The 12,526-nt window shown below is 44.3% G+C and overlaps 1 protein-coding gene across 1 annotated transcript in view; it reads right to left on the bottom strand.

The window, feature by feature from the left end:
- Positions 1 to 3,371: 3,371 nt before the first annotated feature.
- Positions 3,372 to 12,526, bottom strand: part of BCL10 (BCL10 immune signaling adaptor) — a 40,519-nt gene continuing 31,364 nt past the window's right edge. The window contains exons 3-4 of the mRNA XM_068124969.2: positions 8,679 to 8,850; positions 3,372 to 6,324 (exon numbers count right to left, since the gene is read on the bottom strand). Coding sequence (XP_067981070.2) covers positions 5,813 to 6,324; positions 8,679 to 8,850 — 684 coding nt within the window. The 3' untranslated portion in view covers positions 3,372 to 5,812. The remainder of the gene's footprint in view (positions 6,325 to 8,678; positions 8,851 to 12,526) is intronic.

Here is a 12,526-nt window from a genome sequence, read left to right as displayed (position 1 = left end):
CCACTATCTGCCGCTCCATTCCTCATCCCTCAGATCGGCAGTCTGCAGCCTCCTCACTCTCTGCAGACCTGGACAAAATCACAGACTGGGCAAACAAATGGAACATCTATCTATAATTCCAGTAATCTCTGTCTGTCTGTACGTTTGTTTGTCTGTGACCGCTGTTTCTCGACAACCACGGGTCCGATATACTTTTAACTTGCCAGGTATATTGCTGGGGACCCGAGGATGTGCCTTTTCAAGGTTTCATATTAATCGGACAATTACTTACCGAGCTATGTCCAAAAAACGATTCAACCAATCAGAGAGCAGCGAACGATCGCGTGTGCCGAACGTGGCGGGCACACTCTGCCTCGGATGGCACATTTGAGAGCGTATTCATTTAGTTCACGTTTGCAAACTATGTTGGCGCTATGTTGGCGTTAAACTATGTTTTACAACTAATAAAAACGAATTTGCGTTTCATTCGCTTTCCTGCGCGTTTGTGCACGCGATGGCGATTTCTTTACCAAACTCCGGAAGCCGTTCGCTTTGGACCAAACCATTGCATGTAAATAGAGGGGGGGGATTGTCACCACTCGCAAGCCGTTCGCTTTGGACCAAACCATTTCATGTAAATAGAGGGGGCGGGGGGGGGATATAATTTTAGATATAGATATAGTACGGGCATGCCCTAGTGTCTTTCAATCCTGACAAATCTCACACTCTTACGATGTCTTTCCGAAAAGACCAACTGGACAACCCTCCCATCCACTTTCTGAATAATCCTCTCCAAGAAGTTCTGTCACTCAATCTTTTGGGTCTCACTATCTGCCATGATCTTTCCTGGGAAAAGCACATTTCAAATCTGGCCTCCAAAGCCAGTCACCGACTCGGCATCCTCCGTCGTGCGAAGTCCTTCCTTGGTACACCTGAGGCTCCTCACCACTTACAAGGCTTTCATCCGCAGCTCTATGGAATACTGCTCTCCCCTCTGGTCTGGTGCTCCTGCCGCACACCTAGCTCGTCTTCACGCTGTTGAAACCAAAGCGTTCAGAATCATTGGAATCTCCCGCGATGAAGCTAACTCCAAGGGCCTTTCACTCACTCACCGCAGGCAGGTTGGTGGTCTTTCTGTCTTCTACCGACTCCTCTCTGGCCTTGCCCCCCCAGCTCTCTCTGGGCTCTGTCCTCCAAATATTCCTACAGGTCGCACAAGATCTGCCTGCAACCCTCTTATGGTTAAACTGCCAAAATCAAGACTTTCTGCTCACCTTCACTCCTCTTTTCTCCCGCCTCTGGAACAAACTCCCTCACTCTCTTCAATCCCACTCCACCCTCCAGGTCTTTAAAACAGCTGTTCACCACCATCTCTTATCCTCCCCCATCCAAAACCTTGATCTTTTCTACCCCCGCTAATTTCGGTCCCCTTGTGTTTTATACCTCTCCCCCCCCCCCCTTCCCACACCTCCTCCCCCCAAGCCCTCTCCCTCCCACACTTCTCCCTGCTCTCAAATGTTGTGTTTGTGTGCGCTTCCCCTTCTCTCCCCATCTTGTCTTCCGCTCCCTCTTTTTATATATTTTCTTTGTCTGGTTGATTTGTTTGTGAAGTAAATGTTAGCTCTTTCACGAGCCTCGATTCAGTATACAAATAAAACCAAAAAAAAACCAGCTGTTCACCACCATCTCTTATCTTCCCCCATCCAAAACCTTGATCTTTTCTGCCCCCACTAATTCACCCCAGATACTTTTTCTTTTTTTTTGGAAATTCCAACTTCTTTCCTGGAAGTCCTTGCAGTGTTCATATGTTTTATACCTCTCCCACCTCCCCCCAAGCCCTCCCCCTCCCACATTTCTCCCGATGTCCCTGCTCTCAAATGTTGTGCTTGTGTCCTTCCCCCTCTCTCCCCATCTTATCTACCGCTCCCTTATTTTTTGTATTTTATGTGTCGGTTTGACTTTTTGTGTGATTAATGTTAGCTCTTTCACGAGCCTCGATCTTGTATACAAAAAAACAAAAAAAAAATCTCTGCAGAAAACAAAATGAAGCCTTCAAACAAAAGAACACCTTCCCTCCAGTCAAACATGGAGGAGGTTCAGTGATGTTTTGGGGTTGCTGTGCTGCCTCTGGCACGGGGTGCCTTGAATGTGTGCATGGAATCATGAAATCAGGAGATTACCAAGGCATTTTGGAGCACAATGTTCAACCCAGTGTCGGTGTCAAATGTTCAACCCTTCTTCCATTTAAGAATTATGGAGGCCACTGTGCTCTTGGGAACCTTCAATGCAGCAGATTTTTTTGTAGGCTTCCCCAGATCTGTGCCTCGACACAATCCTGTCTCTGAGCACTGCAGGCAGTTCCTTCGACCTCATGGCTTGGCTTTTGCTCTGATATGCATTGTCAACTGTGAGACCTTATATGGACAGGTGTGTGCCTTTCCAAATCATGTCCAATCAATTGAATTTACCACAGGTGGACTCCAATCAAGGTGTAGAAACATCTCAAAGATGATCAAGAGAAATGGGAGGCACCTGAGCTAAATTTCAAATGTCATAGCAAAGGGTATGAATACTTATGTAAATGTAATATTTCAGTTTTTTATTTTTAATAAATTTGCAAAACTTTCTTAAATCCTGTTTTCTCTTTGTCATTATGGGGTATTGAGTGTCGATTGATGAGGGAAAAAGGGAATTTAAACGATTTCAGCATAAGGCTGCAACATAACAAAATGTGAAAAAAGTGAAGGGGTCTGAATACTTTCTGAATGCGCTGTACATTATGTGTTATGGGATAAAGCAGTACTGTATATGTACTATAGTTATGAGTTAATCTGGTTTACACATACATTAGTCATGTCTTTTTGTCTTCTTAATTTTTTTAAACATGGGCTAAGGCTCGTAATGGAGCTGGCACATACACACGCACGAGACAAATACTTAACGCAGTCACTGAGCTTGGAGGAAGGGCCGGCACTAACGTCACTTCCCGGGTACTCCTGGTACCAGCTACCTCACAACAATGACGCTGCTTTTCTCACCGTATTTTCTCGGGAGGAATTTCTTCCTCTCCATGGATCCCAACTGATGTGGATTGTCCATGTTCTATCCTCTTCAAGCAAGGAAGCAGCCCATACCATTTTAATGTCTTTGGTATGACTTGAACCGGTCCAAACCGGATGGGTGGTTTTTCAGAGACACCATCTCCTTACTGGATGCCATTGGCTCCCTATGTGAGCTCATCCGCCCTTTGCCAGGCGTTTTTAGTCCTGGCAGGGTGTCTGATATGTTGTGTGGTTATGGGCTAAACTGGTAGATACTACACACAACATTAGGTCAGAGGATAAAACAGTAGGTATCCTCACTATTGTGTTCATTTGCAATTGGTCGCTGGCTTGGACACCCAATACAATCTTTTATTACGGATCCTCGGCATAAAAAACTACATATATCGAACAAACAGTTTCAAATGGAGCACCACGCCACCATTAGAGAATTTAAATTGCATTTAATGGAGAATTTAAATGTCTAAGTCATTCAATGGAAGCATGTTGCACAGGGTTATAGGACGACTAACTAGCACTGGTTGTTTGTGGGTGTTAAGGATTTTACATTCCTATCACTTATACCAAATCTGACCATCAAGTTTTTGAAAGACATGGGCCAAGACGTTCTCCAGCCAATCCCACAAGGTGGCAATAATCGGGGCCATTCAAGTAGTATTGTTTGGATTGAAGATTTTTAACCACATGTCAAATGTTGTCAATCAAATGTATGGGGAAAGTATGGATGGACTGAAGGAGAAGATGAACAAGTGGAAGGAATGTATGGAGACAAAGGTCTGAAGGTGAATATCGCAGAGACAAAGGTGATGGCAAGTGGTAAAGAATGTGGTGAGGTGGAAAGAACTGGGAAGTGGCCGTGTGCTGTGTGTAGGAAGGGTGTCGGAGTGAACTCCATTCAATGTACAATGTGCGCTGAGTGGGTTCATCAAAAATGTAGTGGTCTGAGAGGGTCGTTAACCAGTGGGGCAGCTACATTCAAATGTAAGGTGTGCAGAGGGAGCTGCACATGGAGGAAATGTTGAGTTGGATCTTGGAGACGGCGTGAAGCTGGAAGGTGTGAAAACATTTTGTTACCTTGGAGACATGCTGAATGGAGAAGGTGGATCAGACTCGGCAACGGTTGCAAGAGTGAGATGTGCATGGAAGAAGTTTCGGGAACTGAGTGGCGTGCTGACGAGGAGGGGAGTGTCGTTGAAGCTGAAGGGAAAGGTGTATGCTGCATGTGTGAGAAGTGTTATGATTTATGGGAGCGAGACATGGGTAATGAATGTAGAGCAGCAACGAAGGCTGGAAAGGGTGGAAATGCGAATGGTTCGGTGGATGTGCGGAGTGTCGTTGAGAGAGAGAGAGGAAGACAAATGATGAATTGCGAAAGATGATGGGAATCGAGCCTGTGATGGATGCTGTGAAGAGAAACAGGTTGAGATGGTTTGGTCATGTGTTGAGGAAGGATGAAAGTGACTGGGTGAGAAGAGTGATGGGAATTGAATGTAGAAGGAAGTAGAGGACGGGGAAGACCGAGAAAGACTTGGCGAAAGATGGTGGAAGAAGAAATGCGGGCAAGGGGGTTAACAAGGAGAGATGCAGAAAATAGGGCAAAATGGAGAAGATTGTCATGGGGACCGCAAGGCTAACCCCTGCTCTTGCAGGGAAAATGGCCTTAAAATGCCTGTTGTTGTTGTTGTATGTGAAATAGTGCATCCATTACTGAAACAAAAGGCAAGGTCTGCAGCAAGTTTAGGGTTGAGGCATTTGCACTAAATATTACAAAAAACAAAAATTACAATTCTGAAACCACAACAATTGTACAGAATGAATTTGCCCTGATAGAAAAAAACACCAAATGATTCACCTTTGACTTGAAAAAATTTCATTTGACCTCACTGTCTGCCAAAGTAACAAAATCCATGTGGATAAACATCTGACCAAACAAGAATATTCTGGTGTTATGCTCAGTCACCTTCGCCCCATATTAAAGAGAGGAAAGGAAAGGGCAGAGGTTTAGACTCAAGAGATTAAAGGTAAACATCACTCTTGCTCTGCTACTACATACCTATTTATAAACTATGGCTCTACATCACCTGGTGTACATACAAACTGAACGAAGCACCTCACTTTGTCGGTTTCACAGGGTGACGAAAACAAGGGGAGAAAATCCATTCCTTCTGTATAAAATAAGGCAATGTTCCTTATGGAATTGAAAACAGCTTGGCTGACCTCCACCAAATTTTGCATTTGTTCTGGGTGTACCTTGACGATATTGCAGGTGGGAAACTATGCCAATTCTGAAAATAAATCCTCTCGCTCCTGAAAGGAAGTGGGTATCGACGAGTCTTACAAAATACTCCCTGCGATTAAACCAATAATCTAAACAATAAATATAAAAACCTGTCTGAACTCTTATTACCTCCATCTCTTTAAAATCTGAAAACCCATCATGATCATGATACTTGATAATACATCTCATTTGTCCAACCACCTCGGACACATAATTCATTTCATAATTCATTCCTCCGAGCACCAAACGCACGGCGTACAACAAAAAATATCATTTTGAGGTATCTAACTCATGTTTCTTGCGTTACATTATTAGTCAAACCTGTTTATTACAACACAGTCTATTTTCAATCAACCAAGAGACTAGAAATACCAGTTTTATTAAAGCAATCAGGTGAATCTCAGTTCTATATTATATCTGATGAATAGTTATAAAATCTGGAGGAAAATAAAATGCCAAAGGGGAGACGTTGAGGCTCGCCACTTCAAATTGTTCATTTACGGTAGGGGGTCGCACCCATTTTCAAGAGCAGCTCGGGCGGCAGTGCCGGACCGCCAAGCTCGCCAGGCCGTGGCAGGCGGTTAGGTCCCAAACCGAGCGGCCAAACACGAGCCGTTATTCCGCCCAACGGCTGTTTCTCCACTTCGACCTGACTGTGCAAGCTCTGCGGTGCGGAACCGTCCTCGTTTTCAGTTGCCTGCCCCCACATGGACTGTGGGGCTATGGCATTGCTGTCGATCCGCCTGGTGGGCGAGGTGCTGCCGTCAGACATTCCCGGAGTGGGGTGTTTGTCTGATGCAGACCAGTTGGCCTTTGACAGCTGCAGTGGACTCCAACTCTTGCTCAGTTTGATCGACTCACTGCGGCTTCGTTGCCCATCTGGCATGCTGATGCTGTGTCGGTAGTTGTTGCAGCCAGTGTCTAGCTTTGGTTGAATACTACATTCTCCTTCAGGGTGTGTGACCACAGGCCAGTGGATGAATTCACTCACAGCTTTCCCTCCAGCTGCAACAAACCGACAGGCACTCATTATTTACACAAGCAAACAGGACGAATCAAAACAATAATTAATCTCACCACATGAAATGATTTAGTAACTGAGCATGCAGTTTAAAATTTATTAAATAAATAAAAGCTAGGAATACATCTTATACAAATTAGTGTAATACAACTTTAAAAAAGTGATGGCAATGATTCAGTTACATTCAGATCAGCTGTTTCTCAAAAATGCATTTGAAGAAAAAAACTCCAGATCAAAATATTCCAGCCTTGTCCTGAGAGTCATAGTAAAAAGTTAGTTAAAACAAGTACAGATACATTCAAAGTACACCGCCCCATGCCAAATAAAAAAATATCCTCCAGCGCGGCATTGCCGGCGCGCCTTCGGCACCAGGCGATACTGCCGTGCAGCTCATAGAGACTGTATTGGGAGGGAGAAGTGCACAATAATTGATTGATTAATTGCATAATTAAAATCAATAAATATTAATCATAAAATTTTTTCTTAATCAATTGGCTAATAGCATAACTAAACCACTAGTGCTTCATCCGAAACTGTAACTTTTTGAAAATTGATTAATTAATAAATAATTAATTGATTAATCAAGAAATCAAAAATATCCTTTATAGCCACATCACTTGGTCACTGCTGTGTCCAAATATTAGCTTCCTAGCTCAAAAGGTGCCTGAGATATTGCCCAGATGAGAAAGAAAAGAAATAAATGATTAATAATGAAAATAAATAAATAATAATAATAAATAATAAAATAATTTGGCTAATAGAATAGCTAAACCACCACCGTTTCATCCGAATCTGTAACTTCAAAAAAAATTATCAAGTCGCTAATCGGATAATTAAATAATTAATCGATTAATTGATTAATCAATAAATCAAAAATAGCCTTTACAGCCAAATCATGTGGTCATTGGCATGTCCAAATATCAGCTTCCTAACTCAAAAGGTGCTTGAGATAATGCCCAGATGAGAAAGGAAATAAATAAGTACTTAATTAATCGCTAATAATTAAATAACTAATCAATTAAGTGATTAATCAAAAAACAAAAAATAGCGTTTTTGTCAAAGGACTTGCTCACTATTGTGCCAAAATGTCAGCTTCCTAGCTCAAATGATGGCTGAGATATCGCCCGAACATAACAAACAAGAAACCGGAGTGAAAACTGAGCACTCCCTTTCAGCGTGCGTCATTGCCGGGCCCCCTTCGGTGCCCGGCAATGACGTCATGAAAAGCACCTGGAGATGGCATAGGAAAGGAGCGGTGTACAATATTAACTACCTCTGCCACCAAAGGTGGACAGAGGTTCTGTTTTTCTATTTTGATAAGTTACAGAACAAATTCGAGTTTTTAGGGCGTTTCAATTTTTGAGAGTTATGCCCTTTTTGGACTTAGAAAATATCACATCGGTAGGGGACATACATTGCAAAGCAATTCTCGCTCTTGTTTAACTCGTAATACCCGTTCCCTTTGGGAATGAAAGAATGTGTCAATACCAGCTCCCTCCAGCAGGGTTCAGTGGTTAAATAGTTGAGGGAGGGAAGGGGGGGGGGGGTTAGAATTTTTTTTTTTTTTTTAAATCAGTGGCTTGACCCTGGTGGAGATTGGCCAACATTTTTTTGTACGATTTCCAGAAGTACACACCTTATACAAATAAGGTGATTATAATTATAATAAACGATACAGATAATTGCCTTATTTTATATAGTCAAAGTCAAAAGTTTGTCAAAAGTTTCTTGAACTGTGGTCAAAGTTTCTTGAAATTCATCCTGTTTCAAAGTTTTTTGTTAAGATTTATTGACATCATACCGACGTGGTCACAAACTTCACCATGACCAACAAATTCAGGTCTTGTACTTTTGTGCAGCAGAATCACGTCTTTACTTCATGCAATGTGAAGACGATACCTCAGTATTTTCCATGAACTTCACAGTAGGGGATGACGGCGGGAAAAATCTTACAATGGGCACCATTTCTGTGGCCAGACCGTATTTACCGACATTCCCCTGCCTGGTTGACATCTGATCACAGTAACCACACTTGCAAACTCCCACACCCAGCTAACTTCTGAAAAAATACCATGTACAAAACTACTGTGGGAACAATTTACATAATCACAGTAATGATGTGTAGGAATACAAGTGTTGGCCGTGCACCCCATGCGGATGAAATGGGTTAAGAAAGGAATCCGCAAATAGGAATAGCACGCCCAATTCCCCGATCACGTGGCATGGTTTCCTGACGAAAACACAGAAACCTCCAAATGCCGTTAAAAATACAGATTTCCAATCACATACGGAAGAGTTTCACCCATGCAATTTCGGGCAATTGATCACTATGCCGTACCTTGCTTGCTCGCAACGTGAGCATTGTAACAGCGTTGGTACTCATTGCGGAGGCGCTGCTGCACATGCGGCTGAGTGCCGTCACGTTGCAGCGAACCCATCAGCGTATCGAAACCTTTGGGATGCGAGGCCACGTGGTCGATCAGGCACTCTGCACGACATCTCGATGTAATCTATTGAGTGAAAAACAGACAGCACAACTGCAGGTGATCACATTGTGGATAGTATGCTCTTTGATGTTGCAAAAAAAAAGAAAAAAAGTCTGCCTCCCTTGTTAACCCCTTCCTTCATCAAACATAGTCCTCGAGCCCAGACCCCAATTTTCACATATTGGTACCACCCAGAGGGACCAAACCAAATTGCTATTTTCAGCTTGCTAGATGTCCCTAGTTTACATTTTGGTATGATAGCCTTTGTAGATGAGTAGCTTAATGGTGGTTATCACCTCATATGTAAACATACCCTGCGCAAAAAAGATGAAACACACGTTTTTCCTTGTACTTTACTCTAAGAATAACAACTTTATAAAGATAGTTAGGAAAGAGTCAAAAGTACATTTTGAGTTTTTTTTCAGTAGAAAACAATCTTAAAATGTGTCTTTTTATGAACTGGGATGTTTCACACACTTGAAGGTAAATTGAAATAAATGTGTTCATACACTCAATGTTGTTACTTCTGGCAATGTCATTTCAAAGAACTTTTTATATTTACATGGATTCACACCCTTATTCTGTTTAGAAAAGCCTAAATAATAAAATAAAACCAATATGCCACTTATCATGTCATCACTTAATAACCCAAGTCAAAATTGAAATTTCTGTTACCGTGATACACACTCTCATACATGACTGTACACTGCCAAGTTAATCAGTGTCATCATCAGTGTCCGAGTCTGACAACTCTACTTCCAGCTCTTTTTCTCTGGCTTGGTTGGTGCAGGTTTGTAGTTTGCACATGTCTGTGCACTTCAAGCTATATGCCAGGCAGGTACAGTCCGGTAGTTTGCATGAGCGCACACATTTGCAGGACAGCAACTGGAGCACAGCTTCTGGTGCAGGTGATCCACGCATCCACTGCACAGCAAGCTTGCCCTCTTCATCTGTAGTCCAACCACAGTCCTTGGGGTCAGGGATGAATGGGTGACTCTGCAAACATCTCCTCCAGATGGCCGCTTGATAGTTCGCACGGAGGGCATGCAGGAAGAGACAGTCCTCACAGAGAGGCAGCTGGCTAGACTCCACTTCACCACGTCTCGCACAGAACAGTTGGTAGCGAAGCTTGTTGACTGTGGCAGTCTGTGCAGAAGGCATGTAGAGATGGCAGGTGACCTTTTGGAGTTTACTGAACAGCTCCCCAGATACCTCCCATGACTGACCAAGTTCAGCAAAGGCCTCCAGATAGGTATTGTCAGACTTCATTCGCGTGAAGGCAGCCAACGTGCCACGTCCAGCAAATGCGCTGACTGTATCACAGCCTGTGTAGCCATGCATACCAATCAGTGCCTCACACACCTCACCTCCCAGAGCATGGCTCAGCTTCTGGATGTCAAGGTATCTTGTCCTGGCCTTGGTTCCGCACTTCATGTACATGGGACATGGGATGGACTTGGCAACAGCCAGGCACAGCACGAGGACATCTGTGTCTTCTGCACTGATCACAACGGACCTGATGCCAGATTCTGCTGCATGAACACCATGTAGTAAGATGCGGGTGTCAGCTTCTTCCTGTGAGGACTTTAGCTCTGTGGCCTCCTCCCAGTGCTCTTTCGACAGTTTGTAACATTGATGTCCACAGGTCACATACAGGAACTTGTTGTCAAGCTTCTGCCTGTGTTCTGGCCCCTTCCACATCTGCACAAGGAACTCGATCAAGCTGGTCTTGTTAGATGAACTGGAGATGAACTTCCTCCACTGTTGAATGTTGTGCCCAGGTGCTATGGTCTTGAACTGCAATGCTGTGTCTCCTCCCCTGTTGACCCTTTCCGCATTTTTGATGGATGTGTCTCTGTAGACATCGAAGACGACATCAATGCGGTGGCTCTTTCCACCTACGTGGAGGACTTGAGACAGTGCTGATTCTGCCAGCTGTGAGAAGGTCTTTTCATTTCCTTTCAGTTTATGGACTAGGCTCATCCCATCAATGACTGTTGCTGAGGGCGCTGGGATGACTTCTGCTGGAGAAACATTCTTTTCCAACTCCCTGGCAAGGGCAGCTTTGTTGGTCTTGCGGAGAGACCCATCACCATTGGCCAGAGCCCATGGCAGGGGCCCCAGTGGATGAGCCAGCACGTCACTCATGTGTAGTTTCCTGCTTTCGGCAACAAGTATCATCTGGCCAAACAGTTTCCTGTCAGCTTTGATGACTACTTCTTTGGCAGAGCTTTTACTACATGACTTCTTTCTGATGTCTGAAAACGTCTTCAGCTTCTTCTTTGACATCTTGTCATAAAACGTTGTAGCTGGGGCAGCTGCTTCCAAGCGCTCTTGTTTGAATGTTTGATGTGCCTCCTCTCCTACCTTGCGGGCGTCGAGAAGGTCCTTGGCAACTTCTGCTGGGGCCACCACACCAGTTGACAGACTGACAAGCTCTCCATGGTCAAGGTTGAATGGATTCAACCAGCTGGTTTCCATCAGTGGAACCATGGACTGGATGTCAGCCTCATCTCTTCTGATTCTTGGCATCTGTAGGTCAGGATGATTGAAGTTGTCATGTTGGCCTACATGAACCATGTCCCTTAGCTGTCTCATATAAGTGCTTCGGTACTCAGATGTCAAGTAGTATCTAGCCACAGCTCCAGGTTTCAGGCTGAACCCTTTTGTGCCTCCAGGTGTCTGGGCGTCCTTGTTGACAGTCTCTTCGATCGTCTGGTCCACAGGTATCCGCCCGAAGGGATTCTTGCAGCCGATCTGCACAGAAAACCCACCTTGCATAAAGTGGGCATGGATGTCAGGATGTTCGATGGGTAGCCGAGACATTGTGGCATAGTTGTAGGTCAGGAACCGGGCGTAGTTCACCTTGTCATAGGCAAAGCACCAGGGAATCATCTCTCGAATAGCTGCCAGGTGAAGCATCCAGTTACCTTCTCGAGATGCTCGGATGAGGCCCAGCATAATCTCAACCATGTCTAGGTAAGACATCCAGAAGGCTGCAAGGCTGTTCTCATATCTGAGGGAGTTCAGGTAGGTTTCGAACAGCTCCAAGATACGTGTGCATGATTCATCCTGAAGCAGGTCCTGGAAGGATGCTTGGCAAACATTGTTGTGGAACTCTCCAATACTCTTCAGGGCTTCTTCTAGGTGTTGGCTGTCTTCAGGATGAGTGTTCTCTATCCACAGAAGGAGGCCTTTCCAGGCAAGCCTCATCAGTGCTTCATATGCAGTCTTGTGTGATCTAACTGCCCGGTTGTACCTGCGACCTTCCATCAGCCCAGCCACAGACGCTTCTGCAATGACACCTGATTCAACAAACACATCTCTGAGTCCTGCATCTTCAAATCTCTTCCCTAGGATGGACAGGAGGTTGCAGATTGTGTGGAAGACGCCCATCCTGATGATGATGTTCTTGAATTTGTCATGTTTCCACACTATCTCAGCAGCCTTGGCAAAGAGTGCTTGGTCAAACACACAGACGATCTTGTTGAGCTGTAAGGACTGCATGATGCCAAGTGTTTGCTCCAGTACGTCATTCACAGTTGACATCTCAGTTGCAGGAGCATTGATTGTGGGAAGGTAGCTCACAGTGTCCTGGATCACTGTCACATCATTGCGGATCTGGATGTTGAACCCTGTCCAGCTGCTTATGGTCTGGTTCTCAGGATCTGACATTCGAGTCAGGAGCCATACATGGTTC

The sequence above is a fragment of the Myxine glutinosa genome, chromosome 8 (assembly GCF_964187855.1).
Source record: "Myxine glutinosa chromosome 8, kmMyxGlut1.1, whole genome shotgun sequence".
Classification (NCBI taxonomy): Eukaryota; Metazoa; Chordata; class Myxini; order Myxiniformes; family Myxinidae; genus Myxine; species Myxine glutinosa.
This window is presented reverse-complemented; position numbering and strand designations above follow the sequence as displayed.